The sequence below is a fragment of the Xiphophorus couchianus genome, chromosome 9 (assembly GCF_001444195.1).
Source record: "Xiphophorus couchianus chromosome 9, X_couchianus-1.0, whole genome shotgun sequence".
Classification (NCBI taxonomy): domain Eukaryota; kingdom Metazoa; phylum Chordata; class Actinopteri; order Cyprinodontiformes; family Poeciliidae; genus Xiphophorus; species Xiphophorus couchianus.
The window spans coordinates 16,610,622-16,631,905 of record NC_040236.1 but is presented as its reverse complement, the minus strand read 5'-3'; the positions used below and the strand labels follow the sequence as shown (position 1 = coordinate 16,631,905).

The 21,284-nt window shown below is 38.0% G+C and overlaps 2 protein-coding genes across 2 annotated transcripts; one reads left to right on the top strand and one right to left on the bottom strand.

Moving 5' to 3' along the window:
- Positions 1-1,929: 1,929 nt before the first annotated feature.
- On the bottom strand, positions 1,930-13,922 carry pias4a (protein inhibitor of activated STAT, 4a). Its single transcript, XM_028028029.1, has 11 exons — positions 13,839-13,922; positions 11,010-11,391; positions 10,847-10,931; positions 10,721-10,762; positions 10,493-10,583; positions 8,865-8,993; positions 7,856-7,961; positions 7,665-7,738; positions 7,390-7,550; positions 5,147-5,298; positions 1,930-5,046 (listed from the first exon to the last, which is right to left on the bottom strand). Exons 1-11 carry the CDS (start codon positions 13,863-13,865, stop codon positions 4,772-4,774), a joined length of 1,524 nt encoding a protein of 507 aa, XP_027883830.1. The 5' UTR covers positions 13,866-13,922; the 3' UTR covers positions 1,930-4,771.
- Positions 13,923-18,091: 4,169 nt separating this feature from the next.
- On the top strand, positions 18,092-19,717 carry foxq2 (forkhead box Q2). The gene is made up of 2 exons (XM_028028847.1): positions 18,092-18,583; positions 19,279-19,717. The coding sequence occupies exons 1-2, from the start codon at positions 18,092-18,094 to the stop codon at positions 19,657-19,659; spliced, it is 873 nt and encodes a 290-aa protein (XP_027884648.1). The 3' UTR covers positions 19,660-19,717.
- The last annotated feature ends 1,567 nt before the right edge of the window (positions 19,718-21,284 follow it).

Here is a 21,284-nt window from a genome sequence, read left to right as displayed (position 1 = left end):
AGTGGTATTCACTTATAAGGATTTACAAATGTAATATCACATAAGCTGAGTAAAAACAAAATGCTGTTTTAAAATTACTTAATTCATTAGGGGAACACAGTTATTCTAAAAATATGGATAACCATATCCATAAAAATATGGATAACCATATTTTTGCTGCAAAAAAGGGCAAAAATAGGATGTGTTTCAGCAATATGCTGTCAGCTTGTTACAGATCTCAGACAAACAATGCATCTATAGAGATTAAAGGGCATCTAGACCAATCAAAAGCTTTTAAACCAACCTGCTCCCTTAAACCTAGTAACTGGTTATGGCGCTCTTTGTGGCAACAACTTCCATCAACCATGTACAATGACTGGACATGAGCTTTCACAACACCATGGATGAATTCTTGGCCCACTTCTCTTTGTAGAGGAGGGGTTTCAAGCATTATGTTTAAGGTACACCCACAGGCTCTCCAAAACATTTTCTTTTTTGTGTGTGTTTTTCCTGCCATTTAAATGGCTATTGGATCACTGCCCTGCTGCATAACACAAATGGGCTTGAGTTTAAGGTCAGACGTTGATGTTTGTGCAATCATTTCCTTTAGCATTTTCTGCCAGATAACAGAATTCAAGGCTTCAAGTCACCCAAGGCCTTATCCAGTGAAACAGCCACAGAGGTTATAATGTTCTTTAAATACTACTAGTCATAAAACAGATGCAGACAAATAGTTTTGCTTTGGTCTCATCTGTCCACTGAAGAAGGATCACCAAATATGTTTTTGTGTGCGTTTAGGAACCATGAGACGGGCCTTGGTGTTCTTGATGGTTAGCAGTGGTTTTGGTCTGGGATCTCCCCCATGGAGTCTCTTACTGTTGAATTGTGAACCTCACCTTAATGGAGGAAAGTGAGGCCTGCAGCTCTTTAGATGTTGTTCTGTGTTCCACTGTGGCCTTTCTGGATGAGCCACTGGTAGAGGAACCAAGGTCCCAGCTAGATATTTTGATAGCTATTTTAACAAGCAAGTTGTTCTTTTGGACAAACGCGATTTTGGTCAAATGTTCTAATCTAAAAGTTTTACTGAATCCGAGGCACAAACAGTAATTTTCAACATCACGTAGGACAGTCTGAAAAAAAGCACCTAACGATGGCTCGTTAGTGGCATGACACAAAGTAGTCGGATTGCGGAAAGGAGCCGGAATTCCCATCACTTAGTTGGAACAGTTAAGGCACACTACTGCCACCCCGTGGCAACAACAGGAAATTAAGTATTTACATTGAAACTTAATTGACAATGTTAAATGTAAAACTAAAAATTTAGGTGTTTATTTTTTTTTAAACATTGGTCTTCTGGAAAGTATAAATGCCAAAAGATGTAATGTTGAACACCTTTCCCTTTCAGACTAATCTAATAAATACATTCAGGCTGTCTTGCAAAGCATTTTTTTTCTTATTAAAAAGCCTATTGCATATAAGGTTACGTACACAATATAGCGTTATAATGGAGCCTAACATAGAAGAAAGGACAAGTTAGTACATTACTGCTGACTATATAAACTCCTTTGGACCTTTGATGGCACTTTTTAAATTTCGTTGTTCTTGTGACAATGACAATAAAGATTTATCTTGTCAGAGGCGCAATGATGGGGTTGGAAAATGGTTTTCAACATTTACAAACATCTGGAAAGCGTTTCAAGAATTTGTTCTTGATTTTGCAAGAAATTAAATACAAAGCAAAATCCCAAATAACCGCCTAACCTTTAGAATAAAAAAACACATAAAAAAATACCTCAGGTATGTACATTATTTTCACTATAAATGCAGCTGTTCTCAGAGGTTATAAAGACCAAAGAGCACAGAGGAACAAAGGTATGGAGGAACTGAACGCTCATTAGTTATGGATATCAAAAATACACTCATGCACATCTCACAATGAAAACCAGACACTTTTTTTTAAGAACTGATTTTAATTAATTCCACACATCAATAACAGCTGTTAGAATACGATCGTTTCCAATTTTACAGTTTCATCCTCGACAGGCAACAAACGTGTCCCCACATCTGTGCATTTGGTACAGAGAAAAACAAAACCCACCGTAATCAGTCCTCTCAGTTCTCAGTGGCATTAAGAGTCCAGTGGTGCTGCACTCAGCTTCTTATTGTCTACTTGCCTAGAAGAACTGAAGGCAAATCAAGGCTTAATAAAATATTATTTAGTTTTATTGTCTTAATAGGAACATATATATAAAATAAAAAAAACATTTACATCATGGATTGTAAGCCTCTGCTACCATATGAATTTTTAAAAGAATAGATGTCACTACAAAGAAAAAAAACAAAAAACAAAAAAGAGCCTTAGTTGTTTCTAGCTTTCAAACTAAATGCAAACACTCAGTGGCTCAGTTCCACAGTAGCAACCCGCACCACCTCATCTTTGACCAGAAGCCCACAAGAAGTCAGAGATCCCCTCACAGCAACAATAAAAAAAAAATGTATGTGTGCATAAATTACTGACAGCTTCTAAGTTAAAGACCGGTTTTAAGATTTCTCCATTTTGCCTCAAAGTGACCTTTATGGATTTATCCTGTTCAGTTTTGCAGGCATTGGTTTTTGGTGGCTCACAAAACGATTCCCCCTTCATATCCATGTCATATGCTGTTAAGGTACAGAGGGAAACATGGAAGACGAGACCATCTAAAGTAATTCCGTTCACCAGACACACCCCGAATCATTGTGTAAATCACTGTGAACCTGAGCGAGGGAAAATAAAACCAATCTGTTAAAACAGAAACGTGGAAAGCACACCCTGCAGAACTGGACCTAGCTGAACCAAACAGACACAGTGAAGCAGGACTGCAGCTGCTGAAGCCTCCTTCACTGGATTACTAAAGTGATAGTATGTGAGAACTGGTTCAAAAGACCCTGTTTAATACTTGCCACACCAAAGAGCCTTTCAAACGAAGAAAAACATCTGAACACGTTACATGAACGCAGATCTCTAGCAACATCTTTATACATGAAATATATCTGAAGCCTGCATTTGTAGACTGAGCATCTTTATCTGGGAGGCAGACATCAAATATTTACACTAGTGCAGGTGCAGAGGATATATTAGAGTCTTGAGAATGCAGCAAATAAGATCTGATTTTACTCCAGCTAATAGATAAAACCTCATCTAGAATGCTAAGAGCCTGAGAGTGAGAGACACAGAAAGAGAGAAAGAGAGAGAGTTGGCGCAGTAGAAAGCCGCTGTCAGTTTCAAAAAGGACCCTTTCTTACCTGGTCAGGTAGGTGAGGATTTTATGCAGCAACAAATGCACTGAAAGCCTTGAATCTTTGATCCAGCTAGTCTTCTATACCTAAAGAAGTAGAGCCACCAACCTTGAAGGCATTTAGTTGCAAACAGCAAAATCCCATGCAAGTGGAGATGCCATTGCAAGTAACAGCTGAAGCTAGATGTTGTGCAACTAACCAGGAACAACTGCAAAATAAAAAATAATAAAAACATATAAACAAATAAATAATTCCAACCCCAAAATGGCATCAGCACTTCAACAGCCTGTTCTGGTCATTTGTTTGATTCAAAACCTTCAGTATGAATCAACCAAAAAATAAACGCACGAAACTGAAACCTCACTTCGTGACATCCTCAGATAACCTTCAAATGCTGAAATCAAATTTCCAACACTTAAAAAAAGGCACCAAAACTCCATAACCAGCTCCAGCCAGCAACCATTTCTGCTTTGGGCCAGTACCAGTACAGTAATTTTGATGTATAGCCTGCCCGTGTAATAACTTATTTCAACAAAAGCCTAATAGTAGCCGTTTATTTTTGCAGAGAGGTGTTAAGTCTTTGCTTCGTTCAGAAGCTGGTAATCCACACACCTACTACTTTTCAACTGGGTTTCTTTGTTGCTGCAGAGGGAACACAACTGCATGAAACAAGGGAAATGGAAAAAAAAAAAAAAGAATAAGGCAAGAAAAAAAAAAAAAAACTCCAGTGTAAAATTGGATTCAGAAATTCTCATTCACCCACTTCTTTCAAACCAACTTCCGGGCCAATCTTCTAAGTGTTAAATGACTGAGGTAGGTTCTCTTTAGGACAATAAAAATTGAAAGCTGAAGACGTATCCAAAATGGATGAATTGCTGAGAGTGAGAGCTCAAGCTTTAAATCAAGCTGTCAAAAGATTCCCAGGGTTCTCAAAAGATTGTTGCCTTGTTCTTCAAACATTTCATGCCTTATTTTGTTTGTTTTTCATCCAAAAAGCTACAGAGCAGCCTCTGTTTTCAAATTGCCAGTTCCTAAGCAATGTGACAAAAACCAGATGCAAACATTGAACGCCCATGGCTAAAAGAGCCAGTAATTTGGAGTCTATACAAAGAGATTGTGAGAAGGGAGGAGTCTGAAAAGAGAGAGGGAAAACAGATGGAGGTGGAGGTGGGGTGCTCGGTCCAGTCGGTGTCTGTAGTAGAGGCTGGAAGGTACGGATACTCACTGCAGGGTGGAGCCAGGGCAAATGGAGTTGCTTCCACAGATGTGCAGAACAAACGGGACTCCTGCTCACTGCAAGCTGAAGAGTCACTGACAGAACAAGTTTGAGTGCGTGTTTGCTTCGTCTGATATCGAACTAGAGCTGCTAAAAAGGCTCTGATGCTCGGGAGATGAGAGCGTCGGTGCATCTAGAGGGTTACCGTGTGCCTGTCCTCACATTTTAAGCCCCGCCCGCCGCCTTGCCCGCCTCTCTGTCTCCGCGTGTCAGTCTGTGAGGAGGGACAGAGCTGCAGGGTCAGTATGCGGTGACCAGGTCCTTGTCGTAGTTGTACCGCCCCCTTTTGGGGGCGGGGCTGTCATTGCTGTCCTCTGTGTCGTCGCTGTCCCCCCCGGCCCCGCCCCCTTCCTCCTCAGAGGAGGAGTCCAGAGTCAGATCTACCACCACTCCTCCGCCCGGCGCCGCCGCAGGTCCCCCCGCGGCTGCGGACGTCCCCACGGAACCGCTTCCGGACCGACCCGACAGACTGGTGCTGCTGTGGGCCGGCGAATGTCCGTTTGCTTCAGGAATGCCTGAAGAAAAAATCCCCATGTTATACAAAACAAAAAAGAAAACAGACTTCAATTCATTTTGTTGAGATTTTATATTATAAATCAATACAAAGTTACGTACATATATCAACAACAGGGTACTCTGGTGTGTTGCTTCGTTCCCTTTCCCTGTCCTTTTCCTTCTCATCTCTGATTGGTCGCCAGGAACCGTCTGTTAGGTACTCGATCTCCTCAATGTCTTCACTCGTCTCTTTGAGAATCTCGGATAATAACCTAAAACAGACGCCGCAGGTTTGAGGGACCGCATATAGCAGAAAAAAGAAAAGAAAACACACAACGTACGAAACAGAAAAAAAAACCTCCAACTCACATCAAGGCACCAAGGTTCAAATCTTCTGCCTCTGTATATTCAGCAAGCATTTAAAAATCTAACCATCCTACCATAAAAACAAGCTACAATAAATCCAATCAATTTATCCGCTGATGGGAAATTTCAACAGTGAAAACTGTCAGACCTGAGGTTGAACAATTTTTTTATAGAGAAGTTAAAAGTTAGGGACTTTCCACACTAGCTTTCTTCTAAAGAATCCAAATACACCTCACAGCCAACATGTAGCACAATGCCTTCAGTCTTTGAGAAATTAAAGGAATGCCACAGAGTTTGGAGTCGGGACCCTGCAGGACATTACACGCCCAAAAACTGTAGAGGACTTCAAACTGTGCTTATTCTTTTCTATCATCTTACATTAAATTGACACCTTGACATTTAAAATTTTGGAAGAATTTGGAAACACTACTGCTGGATTGATATGACTGTAGTGCCAACTGATCTCCTCTGCATTCATCCCAACACGCCAAATAATTTCTTCGTACAATATTAGCTAATTCTTGCAACCAGGATGTTACTTTTTCCACCATACCTACAAATGTTTTTCTTTCCAAAATAAAGTCGTTAAAAATGAGGAAAAACAACAACACAGCCCACCAGCAGAATTGGCAGCTAAACAAGAATCCTAAAAGGAATCATTCACAAGCTAAAATGTTTGTTCATAGATTCCTCAGATAATGTTTTTTTATTTATTTATTTTTTTTATAACCCCTCCAGGGGGTCTTTTTGTGGGCTCTAGAGTCCCTTTTCATGAAGTAGGCTGACAGGAAAGGGGGAGGGAGAGGGGGGAAGACATGCGGTAAACGTCACCGGGGTCCGGGAGTCGAACCCGTGACAGCCGCGTCGAGGACTTGAGGCCTCCAAATGTGGGTCGCGCTAACCCCTACTCCACCACGGCACGCCCTCCTCAGATAATTTTATCCAAAGAGACATAGAAAGCAGAATTTAACAACGCAGTTACTGGTAAGAATAGCAGGTCTTTGAAACGCTTGGCATCCAAGAGTTTCTCCAAAAGAGAGACCCTGCGAGTCTGTGCACTGGTACAAATGTAGTAAATCTTGACATCTTTAAAACCTAAGATGATTCTGGTACGCCAGTCAAGCCATAACAGTTCAGTCTTATTCCAACAGTAACGGGATGGATGATAATATCCACCATATCTATTGAGGCCTGCACAACCAGGGATTAAACTATTGTGCTCCTTCTTTTCGCTGTCTCCCTGACTACAACACAGACGGAGACATTTACTGCCCTAGTTGTTTGAACTTATCATTACAAATAATTGTTGTCAGAGGTTGTATTAAGATCTAAGGGCAATACAATGATGGAGGCTTGCTATTAAACTTTACGAAATATATGCAATATAGAACTTTGTTAAACTATGCAATTAATTAATTTAATTTTTTGTTCCATTTTTAAAGAACAAAGAAAAAAGTGTTGTACAAGAGATTAAGGAGTCTAATAACATACTTTTATTTATTTATGGCGACTGAGGAAAAATAACCTCCTTAAAAAGCAAAGTGCACAGTTTGCAGAGAAGAAGTGGAAAGAAAATCCTTGTAGTAAGTCATTTTGTTGCATAGAACCATAAAGGAATTGCATTCTTGATCAAAGCATTTAATTTCTATTTTATTTCTGTTCGAAATTAACTGCCTAAATTAAGTGGCATAAGACTCTCTGGTTACAAATCCCTGGTTTAGGTGATCTAAACTTATAAGAAATCACACGCAGTGAGCCTGACAAGATTTCAATAAATCTTTAAATCTACTGTAATTTTCTGACGCAGGAAAACTGAACACTCCTGTTCAGTTGGTGTAAACAGGAAATAAGTGAAACTGCAGATTTTAATAACAACAGAGTGAATTTAACACAGAGGGGTCTAAAATAACAACAACAGAGTGAATTTAACACAGAGAGGTCTAAATGTTGGTACATTGACAGAGAAAAAGATTAGGCTAGAGAGGAAAGTCTCCTACCCATCGATTGTAAGCAGTTCAAATGGAGCAGGTTTGTCGCACACGGGGCAAGTCCATGTGGGCTTCTTCTCATTCATCTGCAGGAAGAAAACCGCGTCGAAACACTGAAGATGGGCGCAGGTTAAAAGTCGGCATGGCACACCGAGCCGCATCTTCACCAGCTGGAACGAGAAGATGATGGGGGGGGGGGAGAGAGGAGGTGTTGCAAATTAAACAACCTTTTGAAATCTAAAACTCTCAAAACACGTGAGATTTTATTTTGTTGTTGTACTTACTGGACAGATTAAAGAAACTCTGAGGCCTGTGGTTGCAATTTCACTCTCTGGATCAAAGCGAAGCTTATCTTGGACTGGTGGTAAATAGTAGAAATATATTTGAAATGCAGCAAGGGGGGTGAGAGGGTATTTAAAAAAAAAAAAAAAACCGAGGTGATGATGATGATCACAGTTATTTTTTCTTGACTTACTGCGTTCACGACAGCGTTCCGCACTCTCAACTGAGCAGAGCTTCAGCCGGTTGAAGAGGTCTGCTGCTGTGAAGACCCTCACTAAGTACACCGCCACAGAGTAACGCTGGAAAGACAGATTTACAACCTGAGCTGTCAAGATTTAATCAACAACTACACAGATTGAGACAAGAGGAGTTTTATTTTTGGAAGCATGTTTTTACTTTTCCATATTCTTGTGCATATGATTCTAAATCATAATATTAGGGAAATTGTAAAAAAAAAAAAAAAAAAAAAAAAAAAAAAAAAAGTAAAAAAAGAATCCAACTAGCACATTCCACTAGTGCAGAAAAACAAACACCAAAAGCCTGCAGTATAATCTGTAGAAACTGCTCAGAAGCTCCTCTTCTGGGAAAACAAAACTCTGTACTCAGGCTTACTGAGCGGGTTGTGCAATCAAAGGTTTAGGACCAAAACAAAATGGTCGGCGGCTTTTAAACAAAACAAGGCAGTCTGAAGTTAATGGAGCAGTTTCACTATTTATTCCACTTAAGAGGGGAAATGGATTTGAAAGTTATAGATTAGATGAAGTTGTTGCCATTTTGTTTAACTAAAGCGTGAAAGGTAGTCACATTTTCCAGGTTCTTCAAAAGATACTTTGATACCAGCATAAACTTAAGAAAGTAATACAAAGTACACCAAAAAAGATTTCACAGAAGACTGTAAAACCCAAAGACTGATTTGGATTTTTTTCCCCCCTCTCTAAAATTCTATTTAAGCTTTTAACCAATTATCAACACATAATTATTATTTTTTTTTCAAATACAAATTCTTTTTTTTCATATTATTCCGTTTCAGCCTCTGCAGTAGTTCTCATCCACACATCTGAAGAGTTTTATGAAACCAGGCTCACTTTAACCTATGAAACACTTAAAAACCTACGAGTCCCAGCATGCCTTGGTGGATTCTCTTAGATTTGCTCTCCTGCTGCTCCGACATGCAACTAAGTATTGCAGCATCTGAGCCTGACCTTGCCAAAGTTCCCCCAGGTAATGGTGACTCCGTTTTTGACGCTGGAGAGATGCAACCAGGGAGTGATGTTTATTGGACGACAAGGACGCCGAGGCTCAACTCCAGGCTTATTGGAGGGGTAATATCCCTGCAATCACACACACACACACACACACACACACGCACACACACACACACACACACACACACACACACCCACAGAGGAAAGTAACATGTTTAGATTCAGTTCAAACAAAACAAAGGATCTCAATAGAAATCCTTGAGATTTCTATTGAGATCCTTTTTAATTGTGTTGAATCTTAATTAAACACAAGAAATCTTAAACGGATTATAACCATATCATAAAATGAATATTTTTGAAGTTTTAATGACGTTTAAATCCCTCTTAAGAAAGCATTTTAATCTACAACAGGTCACTTTATTATTAACACTTATTCAATCTCTTCAGGACAGTTTAGTGAATCAGCCAATTAGATGGCATCAGAACGGGGAAGAAGTGGGATTCAAAACAATTTGAATGTCACACAGTTGTTAGTGCCAGACGGGCTGTTCAGAGGATTTCAATAAATATCGATCAAGGCACATGGCTTTGAGATACTATTGGTCATATGACAATAATCAAATATGATTTAAACACAATTTTTGAACTCTAAAGTCTCAGTCATTTAAAATATACATCTGATATTGGAATCAACAGCAGCTGAGAGTTAACAAGCAAATATATTATCGCCAGGCGGAATCTAAATCTGCATGGATTTCGACTCTGCATGGCGTCTAAATCCACGACACTTGAAAAATTACACCCTTCCCAAATATGATCCAAAACTTATAAATGCAATGAATATTTCAATTCTACATATAGTGCAGCCCCCAATTGATAGACTGGTTTTCTCTCACACAACCATCTCTCTAGTTTAGAGAAAAATGATCAGAACAAAGAAAAAATATGCAGTTAGGAGCTGTTTTGTGTCAGAAAAGGCCTTGCTGGTTCCAGTTTAGAATGGACAACCTGGTCCAAGTTGATAGAAAGGCAGCTGCAACTCATTTAACCACAGCCTAACTGAAGATTATTGCATAGCATGTCCATCGCTTTATGTCCCTAAAACTGAAATAATCTGAAACTGGTTTCTTCAAAACAACAACTTGGTCCAAGGGTCTTAGAGCTACCAATAGTTCATCCAATAGAATGGCTTTATAACAGGGTAATGCAGCAGATCTTCATCATGTGTGCTGCCAACACATATGCAGCATCTGAGTATTAAAGAAAATATGTGAAAAACTGTTTGAGACCTTATTGAAGCTCTGACATTAAAAATAGACAGTTATGAAGGTAAAAATTGAATATACAGACAGAATGTTAGGGGAAAAAAGCAATAAAAAAGATATTTAATTTGAATAAATGCACTGTATTTCCAAACTCTGTGAAAAATCTTAAGTATTAGTTATTTTAATATCGACCATCTAACTGTGATCATGGTTTTCTCCTCATTTGAGCGACCCTAGCCCAGGCTGGAGTCAAACCTGTCCTGTCGTAATATTTAAATCTAATAATTTGCCTGTAAATAACAGTAAAATGTTAACTTGCTTTCTTGAAACATCAGCAAATATCAGAGTGAATCAACCTACCGGAACATGGCAATAGGACTGGTTGACTTTGACAGCAATGTTGGGGGGATACTGGTCCTCCTGAACAACAATAGGGTCTGAATAACAGATTCTGCATGAGAGAGGAAGCACAGCAGCATGAATGATCATCTGTGATGATCAGGGTTTTAAAAGGACTGAACAAAAACGATGCATCTAACAAATAAAAAATGGATTCTAGACAACCTGGATAAGCATTTTGAAACTCACCTAAGAACCACTTGGACTGATCGGATCCCAGCACGAAGCTCACTGGATAGACGGTTTAAATTAAATATATACTTTGGCGTCATAAAAACAAGCAGTTTAGAAAAAACAAAACTCCTGAGTTATTACCTTGCATTCCGGATCTGGTCTGCTTGGCTTGGTGTTAATTCGAAGACGCGATGACTGTCCTGTAATTTTTCACTGTTGTGGGCAACTACAGGGACAAAAGTAGGCACAAGTCAACAAAAAGAAAAAAGTAAAACCTTAGTATATGTACTTGGTTTGCACTTACCTAGCTCTGTTGGCGGCAGAAGCGTCTCTAAGGTTTGGTAGAAGGGCAGAGGGACCAGCCTGACCTCGGTTGCAGGAGTATGGAGCGGTTTGGAGATCCCGTTGAGGTAGTCTGTGCCCTGTGAGGTCAACGACGGGGAGGAGCTGAGCGATGAATACGCCACCGGGACGCCCTCTGGACGTCGTGCCGGGAGCCAAGCGGCTGATTTGGGGAAACGCGACTCGTAAAGCTGCCGGACGTTCTTCAAGAGTTCTGGACTGTACTCGGTCTGCACTAGCCTCAGCGCACGCCCCACCAGGTCCTGTTTTAGACCACTTTTGCTGCGACCCATTGAGGCCAGCAACGTCTGTAGGTCTGAGACCCGGAAACTTTTCACCATGTTCTGAAGGGCGGACAAAATAAAACCGTAAGAAACTCTTCTGGGAGAAAATTTAAAGCCTGTAAACTGAAAAATTAATTAACACAATAAAACATCTTACACTTTGAACACCAAGTTCTAACCAGGCAGATGGAACATCTCAAAACTAGATCTGCATAACCACATTGTTGTAGAGAGCACTACCATCACTTTGATTATAAATGTTCATTTAAAAACTGAATATATATACATCACTATATCACATCAATGCATTCTACACACTGACTTTTGTGACAACAGCCAAAGTGGTTTAACATAAAAATGTATACTGAAAACTTGGCGTTTCTGTGCAGAGCTTCCTTCTTACACTTTACAGTTTGAAGTGGCTGATCCTGTTGAGTGGCAGTAGTTTTTCCTGAGCCCAGGTAGGATTACTTTGTTGAAATGTCAAAATACTTCTCACAATTTCTGGTTTATAAGATGAACTAAAAAAACCTATCGTACAATTTGCAACTGGGGGAATTTTCAAGTTTTTTTTTGTTTAACTAGCAGAATGAAATTTCACAAAAGGTGCATATGGCACTAACAGTAAAGGTGAAAAGAAAAACATTTATCTATTGAGTATATCTGTATATATATTGATTGATAAATGCCATTTATATTGAGAAATGCCATTTCTCAATAAAAAAGGATAAAATGTATTGTTCAGCTCTGGCAAGTGTTTTTCAAGAATATCGTTCAGGGTTTTCATGGTAGTACAGTTGGTAGCACTGTTTAATCTTGTTGCAGTGAGAAGATCCTGGCTCAAACCCACAACTTGGGGTCTTCCTCAATGGAGTTTGAATGTTCTCCCCAGGTAAGCATGGGTTCTCTCCGGGTACTCCAGCATTCTCCCATAGCCCAAAAACATGACTGTTAGGCTTATTGTTTACTCTAATGGCCATTAGATACGAGTGTGTGCGTGGATGGGTCTATGTCTCTGCCACTCCCCCAACGACTGCTGGGGATAGGCACCAGCCCCCATGCGACACTCCCAGAACAAGCTGGTATAAACAATGAGTGGATGTTCAGGTGGGAGTTCTATAAGCAAGTGTGCAGCTTCTTTTCGCCCCGATCAATCGATTGGCGATTATGCTTTTGGCTGTGCAGGCTTCTCAACATTGACAATATGAATCTATCCAAAGTTTGTTAACTTTTTTATTTTTATTGTTCCAATTAGCAAAACAGCCAAGGCTTACTGTTTAAGTTTGGACCAACCAACATGGCCAGATTTACCTGAAGATTCTTCTTTTTTTTGCTCAACCAATTAATTTGTCATTAACTATGTACGTAGCAAAATATATCTTGGCATATTCTGAATAATATTAGCCTGAATAAATGTACAATTTCCATAGAATTATGGACATATATATTTTTTCTGTCAGTATTACATTTTAATTATGATTTTAATGAAAAACAATGCAAGCCTAATCCTTGTGTGTTTTATGACACATAACATGTGTCTACATGTTTTACTGATCAATATAAGACATTCTACATAAAGGAAAATTAATAAAAGGTGTATTACAAATTAATTGTCATTTTTGATTATTAAAAAGTCGAAACATTTAAATATAACTTGTTAAACGTTTCAAATTGAACCTGTTGGTGGTTCAAGATCAGAAGCATAAGTTGTGTATGATTTTCAATTTATAAGTGTTTTGTTTTGACATTCAATGCTACAAAAAATGTTCCCATTAGTTCATAAACATATGAGGTCATGTTCACTCACATGTAAATAACTCGTCTGCTGGTCTCATAATAAGAGGGACATTTCAGCAGAGAACAGGGCACACTAGACAAAAACAAGCAGCCTAAAAGAGGACGTCTGTTCAAATTAGCATCTAGAGCGATTGAAACATTGTTTTCGAGCTGACATGCTGCTACTTTGTCTGCCGGTGTTCTCTTGGATACAAGTGGACGGATGCTTTATGTCTAGATTGAAAATTGCACAATTCTGTTCTTTTTGTTTAGAAAACAAAGTGCTCAGCATCAATAAGGTAGCAATCAGGAGGCTTGCCTCTCTAGAGACTAGCCTGTCAGCATTCAATCATTTTAGCAGATGGTCGGCTCTAAAAACAAAGAAGCTAACTAATAAATAAATACCTAAACTATTTGTATTACAAATGAAGTTAGGTGAAATGTGTACATCTTTCATATGTGGTCTCATTCAATATCGGTGTCGTCCCTCAGACCCAGCATGATGCTAACTAAACCAAGCACTTGCCTGGTTAACATAACCTAGCAGGCTAGCTTTGTTAGCCCCACAGGCTAGTTCTTTTCGTCGTGATTTAAATATGCCAAATTCGTAGAAATGTCTATATTTAAAATATCGACAAACGAGCCCAGGTTAATCCACAGCCGATGTGACTTTCAGCTCATATTCCCGCGTCCGTTTCCCCATCAAGCGAAAGCCACCAAGCTTTACCTACCATCGCTTCCACCAGTTCGGCCGCCATCTTCGCGTTGCAGTACCGCGAGAGTCACAAATGACGACAAGTCTTCCACCAATAAAAAGCCAAACCTTTTTGACAGAGGTGACGTTTTGACCAATCAGAATGCGTAACAAAAGAGCGATACTTAAAATAGGCGGGATTACCGTCTTTTAAAGATATGGTACACCTTTTTAAAAATACTCAGAGGCAGGTCTCTTTTTCTACATTAGGCCTCAGTATCAATGAATTTTAATGGGCTTCAAAATAGGTGTCAATATAATATGTTACAGTTTTATAATGTTGAGATATTTCGAACCCATGTCTCTGGTATTGTTAAAATTCAAGCTGAAAGTAGAGCACAGGCTGTCAAAGGGGATGGGGTAGCATGGTCCTTTGAAATCCCGTCCGAGCAAAAAAATCCGTTTCGGGTTTTGTAACCAGTCATGAGAAGTGAAGGTGAAGCTTTGTGTGAGGCATGGTCACAATTACACAAAAACGACTAATTAAACAAAACGAAAATGCATTACTGTACAAAACAATTAAATTCAATTCAAAGCATAAATACAACTATTGCAGCAAAGAGTTCAAACATTTGCTTACAAGTGTATGTTTGGAAATGTACACTTATATAAAAAAATAAGTGTACATAATCCTGATTTAATCCAGTCCTGATTTTCCAGTAGCTCTTCATATTTCCAAAGATCTGCCTCGTGGAAAATCAATCTGTGAAACTGCATCATATGATGTTATGAAGTGAGTGATCGTAATGTAATATATTTGATCTATACTATAAAAAACAATTAGGGGTCTAGTTAGCTGGACTGATGTAATCAAGTTAACTGTATACATTATCTCACTTAACCTATTAAAATGTATTAGAACTTCAACTTAAAAAGAGAAAGACAAACTGGAAATAATCCATTCTCTCTAATTAAGAAAACAAGTTGCAGCTGTGATTAACAGAACACATCATGGTCAGATGGTACACTCTCCAAAAATTTTCAGAACATTTTATTGCCATCTTTTCTTTCATCTGAATTCTCATCTTCCCACAGTAAGTACTTCAATACTTTTTAGTTTTATTTAGTTACACTGTTTGATTGCGCGCATTCTCGTTTTGAAAGTTTGTCAACTGTCTTTTAATTCCATATTTAGTGCTATATTTAGGTGGAATCTTTAAGTTGCTATAGCTTGTTCAGTGCATTTTCTCTACAGTGTCTGAACATCTAATAAGCGCTTACTAAACATTTGTCAAAAAAAGGAAAATACGAATGTTTTTTGTAATTTCCACTTGAACAAAATTTTGTTCAGAAAAGTTAGTTGTTTCTTAAGACGAACTTAACTTGTAATAGAGTGAGAGTATTACATTTGTAAAACAATGCATATATAGTAAAAAATAAACACTTCAGAATTGATTTTATTATTTTAGAAGTGAATTCCATTTTGACAAAACTTGCTCAACATTTGTTAAAACACTTTAAAATGAGTCTATGTGACTTTTTAACTACCGTCATAAAACCATAAAATCTTAAATTAAATCAATGTAATTAAACGTAAAATCTTAAGCTAAATCAACTAATTAAAACATAAAATCTTAAGTTCAATTAACTTAATAAAATCTTAAAATCTTTAGTTAAGTCAACTTAATGTAACTTAATTTTTCTAAGACAAAATAAAATGCAATTTTTTTGTCTAACAGTACTTATTCATTGAGTAATGCCAAATTGTCAGTTGCATTTGTAACGAAGCCGAGTCAACAACATTACATATTGACTTACAGTACTTCCTACTTCTGTGCTTGCATGTGGCAACAGTAGACAGTTTGCAGTTCTTATCAGAGGTTTAGAAAAGCAAAAACTTTCAGAAGACTGAGAATGTAGCATTAATTTTTTTTTTCTCATTTGACTGCCACTTTCTAACCTTCGCTGGAGTAAAATATACTGGATGTAATAACTTATACTGAATTTGTTATAATTTGATGTGAACCTGAGCAGACTGTCCTGTAAACGGCCTTGTAAATTATTGTAGTGCTGAATTACATTCAACCAATTCAAAATGCTATGCTTATAAAAGAAAACACCAGGCCACCCTGCTAAATATAGACATTAATTTCACATTAACTTAGATCTGTCAATGATTCAACTGAGCTGGAGGCTTTCATTTTTCTCTAATACATACAAGGTCAATATCATAGGGTCAAAAAAAGTTTTATGCAAGAAAACCAACCAATTATAATGACCCATTCTAATTCTCTCAGAAAGAGTACAGCCAGATTTATGCCAGAAGCTTACTATTTGCAACAATAACAGTATAGATGATGTGTAATAGAATATGAGCAATGTTGGGGTATATTTATTTGAGCCTGTGTGCATGCCTATGACTCAAAATAGCAACAAAATAAAACAAACTGTGCATCTAATTCTTGTTTTTACAAATCAAATTCTCTTTTTTAAAGATAATTCAACCCTGCAAAAAGAATAGTTCCAAGTAAACACTGAAAAGCCACAAATTATTGACGTTAAAACAGTCAATGTGTGTTAACGTCTCACTACATCTATATTTGTCCAATTGGTGGAACATTCACATCAAAACAAATTTATCTGGCTTGTGATAGTACAGAAGTATTTAAATCAGTGATTCATATTGTACATCTTGTTCCATTTTATAAACAGAAGAGGGCAACATGGTCCATGATTTAAAGTGAGTCCGATTTGAATTATCTTGTTTGTTGGTCACATAGAACAAAGCAGACATCTACACTTAATTTGATCAATACTATCTGTTTATGCAAAGATATGTTTAAATAAATCTGTCTATTGTAGAATCAGTAAAATTAGAATATCAAATATGAAACAACAACAAATGTTAATTAATTTGTAAAACAAATGCATGATCTCCACTTTTCTTGGGGTTTAAATAGTCTGAAATAAGTTTTTAACTGAGAACTGTAATTTACAACTCAACATTATAACAATTTTTTGGCCCTAATAATGGATTTTAAAGATGATATTAATAAAATAAGTCAATTAGAACTGCAAAGGTTAAAACAAACAAGTAATCCATGTGAAGAGGTTGCAGCATCCTGACAAACATGCACAAGTTTCTCACTTTTATTAAGTATTTATCACTAAACAATCAAGGTGGAATTCTTTGTGCATTCATTTCTTGGATAGCAATGGATAGCAATAAACATATTTTAAAGGTTAATTGGAGTTGAAAAAGCTGAAAAACAAAAATTATTAATGGAAGACAGTAATGAAAAAGTGCTTTTCTCAAAGCTTAAAATCTAGTAAGATATCGTGATCGTGAAGTATTATACAAAAATATATAGAATAATTAATTTTCCAGAGAACTGTAGTTTTAATTATATTTAACAGTATAGTCGTCATAATTATGTTCAAATTAAAAATATAATATAAACAAAATGTTCTGTTTATTAAAATTCTTTCTGCTAAAAATTAGAACATAGTTCACATCAATAACAGAAAATAGTCCATCATCTTATACCACTCTCTCATATATTGCAACACTATGTGCTCTCTCAAGTAAAATGAAATGCCTAAACTCAAAAGCACTGAGCTTTGCCTATTAACTGTTGCCCTGTGGTTGTTGAAACAATTCTTTGGACAACATCTTGTTAAAAACAAGCTAAAAGCTTTTGGTAGCCATTTTTTTGCATTCCATGTCCAGCTAAATCTTGAGTGTTTAATCTCTCGTAATTACAAAGATTTGCTTAGATTAATAATAATAATCCTCCTCATTTGAGACCCCCTACCTGGACCTCCCCTGTGCCTTCTTTGCCCCTTTCTGTGAGGGATAAAGTCACAGTTATATAAACAGAGACACAACTTCACTTCACAAATGGGAGAACTCTTTTTTGACTTTGGAAAATTTAAAGCTGTAGAGAAGTTTTTAGCTGCAGTTTATTGTGTGAAACACAAACGTTAATAGTTTTCTTCGGCTAACAAAGCTGCTGACGTCATTTCCACGGGTGGCGATTGTGTCAGGTATTAACGCATCGAGGTTCACAACAGTTGAAAGGCTCATCTTTATCCGTGATCTTGTCAACCGTAAGACTTTGGAGAAAGAATCAGTTGGCACAGAGGCAATCGCTTTATGAGGGGTTCTTTTTTAAAAGTGGCTTTGAATCTCAAATAACAACTATGAGAAGATCTTTTTAAAGACTCATTTTTCATTCATGTCTTAAAAATCTACTGTACGTTTAGCGTGAAACCATTAAAACATTTACGATGAGTTTAGAAGAACCCAACTTGGAACTGACGATGGAGAGCAGGAACAGCCACAACGGAAGCAGAGACAGGCTTGGACTGAGCTTCACTATTGACTACCTTCTGTTCAATAGCGGAGTCAAAGGTTCGAAAGGAGAAGTGACGGCAAGTAGCGCGACGGAGCAGACGGAGAACAATATGCTAAATGACCAGAATCCTGAACGAAAAGAGGTGGAGATTCGTCGCAATGTACAGGGGACGCTCCCACAGGATCCAGACCTAGACACTGGAAAAAGTAAAACCAGCGAAGAGGAGTGGAACAAAGAACAACATGAGGAGGGAAAGGAGGAAATGACTACCACAAGCTGTAGTTCTGACAAATCTTCAGACAAACCAAACCAGTCGTACATTGCGCTCATTTCAAAGGCAATTCTGGCGTCTGAGGAAAAGAAATTGCTGTTGTGTGACATCTACCAGTGGATCATGGACCACTATCCTTACTTCAAGAGTAAGGTACATTCATGTTGATCTGTTGTTATGCTTATGTTAAAGAAAAAACTGTGTGTTTATAAAACTCCAATAAGGTAGTGTAGTTGTGAAGGCAAGAAGTCAAACTTGGGTGTTAACGTGAAGTAAACTGAGTACTCTGAAAATGTCTCTCTTTGATATGTTGAGACAAATGCATTTCAAGTGAGTCCCAAATAAAAAAAACAAGAATGAATATTTTTCAAATTACTGCTTGTTCAGTTCAGTCACTAAAACATGGTCTAAGAACCATTTTCTTAAGCAAAGCGACCTAGTTGGCTCAGATAATCTGTCTGTGTGGTTAAGCAATTAGGTGCTCACAGGGACAGTAGATGAGCTTCTTGTTGGCAAATTCGCAAATAAAGTAATCCTGTTGCTAGGTCGCAAACTGTCACTGCCTTCACCAGGTGCGACAGCAGCTTGGATGCAATCCAATGGATTAAAGTTGATCGCTAGTCAACGTGCTAAAAAGGTAACTTGGGGTGTTGTGTGTTACTGCGATCATACAGGCTCTCGACACACAATGGCGCCTGCTTGCCAGCAGCAGGACTAAAGTGGATCACTGGTACTTAACGGCCTCGTTAGTTATTTTCCTGTTGCGAACAGCCATTGCTTTACTCTTGCTTGCTTTCAAGCAAATTTTGTTCTAATCACATTTTTTTCCACTCTACATATTCCAACAGGATAAAAACTGGAGAAACAGCGTGCGCCACAACTTGTCCCTCAATGATTGCTTCATCAAAGCAGGTCGAAGCGACAATGGCAAAGGCCACTTCTGGGCGATTCACCCTGCAAACTACCAAGATTTTTCAAAAGGCGACTACCATTGCCGGAGGGCACGGAGAAGGGTGCGCAGGGTGGCAGCTCAGATTCGTCTTTCCTCCCTAACGTCCCCCTACTACCCTGCCGCCACTCTTACCCTCCCTCACAGAACGACCTGTTGGTGCTGCCCTCAGGTCCCGACACTTCCTCTGTCCTGTTTGGCTCCCAGGCTCTACTGGCCATGGTCCAGCATGCACCCGCAAGTGGGTCTCCACCTGGGTCTCAATCCGTCTGTACCCTGAAAGGGTTTGACTCCTTCTGTATTTGCAGTTTTTGATGTTGTGTTCTTACTATGTGGTAAAAGGGAAAACTCTAGAATTTGATTTTATGTTGTTTATGTCATTAGATGATTCTGGTTTACATTATATCCTTAATTTTAAAAATATGAGTAGTTAAATGAAAAATTTTCTATATTTTCTGCATTTCACTTACTTGTATTCTAGTATTAGAAAGTTGTGCTATAACTTCATTAAATGATGTCAAATTTCCCATTGTGTGTGTTTTTATTTACGGTTTTATTTGGAATCCAGCTTTTTTATGTGATAGGCAAAGCTAGCATAAACAAGCCAATGATGTACATCATGAACATAGTTTCCAAAAAGACATATGGACCACACTGAGTGTGTGTGAGGGTGTGTGTGTGTGTGTGTGTGTAGATTTTGCTAAAAGTGAGCCTCCTAATAGAACACCACCCGTTGCTACATGCTAGTTAGTCAAAGCTGTCGGGATGTAACATCCTGAGCCCTAAGAGACTAAAATCGGGCTTTCCAAAGACGACTCCTGAGGAAATGAGGCCAGATAATCCCAGCAATCCCAAATAGTTTCAAGAACTAGGAAGCTTATCACACTGTGTAATCCATAGCCGGAGCTCTAAAATAAGGAGGGTAGGGGGACAATGGGTGGTCTTGGATGTAGGAAGCAGAGAAAAGGGAAGGAAGCAGGAAGAGGGAAGAAGCATTTACTGGAGAAAAATCCAAGGACAGCATATCTTATATCTCATTTTTTCGTTTAATAGGAGGCAAAAAAAAGAAACAACAAAGAAAATGTCATTATGGCATATACATTTTATAATGGGATGTATAAAAACTGGGAAAGAACTTTCCTAGATTATAAAAAAATAAGAAATAGAAGGTGGCATATATCAAATTTTTACTTGAAATGAGAAATTATTCTGTAAGATGTTAAAACGTAGATGAAAATTAATCTGGATAATTTGGTTTATCTTAAGTGTTACAGGGATGCCTTTTTCTGACAGTGATAAAATGGAAATTAAAAAACTGCTTTAAATGATAAGAATAAGTAACTTCCATAGATAGACAAAATTTTTGACTTTAAAGAAGAAGCCACACTAAAAGCAAATATTCACCAAAATAAGCAGTGCTTATTATTGACCTGTCTTTTAAAAATCCAGATTTCAGCTGAATTCTGAGATTATGCCAAAATACTGCCACGGAAATAAGTATCAAGTTCATTTTTACCTGCTCTGCTCACGTCAATAGTGAAATTCCTTTCTGACTTGCAAAGGTTGGCATTTACATCCACAGTTCTTCAGCCTAGGAGGATTAGATCATACATTGACTTTTCTAAAGTTTGTTTGTTCTCTGCTCACTTGGGCTTCCTATTTGCAAAATATTGAATATTTGAATACAGCAGTATTTGACATTAAATTAGATTCTGAACAGACAAACAATATGTCAGAGGGATCAGGAGCTGGGAGAGCAGGTGTTACTCACCACACTTAGTTTCTGGCGATGTTCATTAGAAAATGACAAATCCATCTAATTAATTTTTGTTCTCCAAATCTTCCTATTCAATGTCAGCAGCTAATTGGAGAACTAATTTGCTTAATTCCCATGAACAAGTCTGC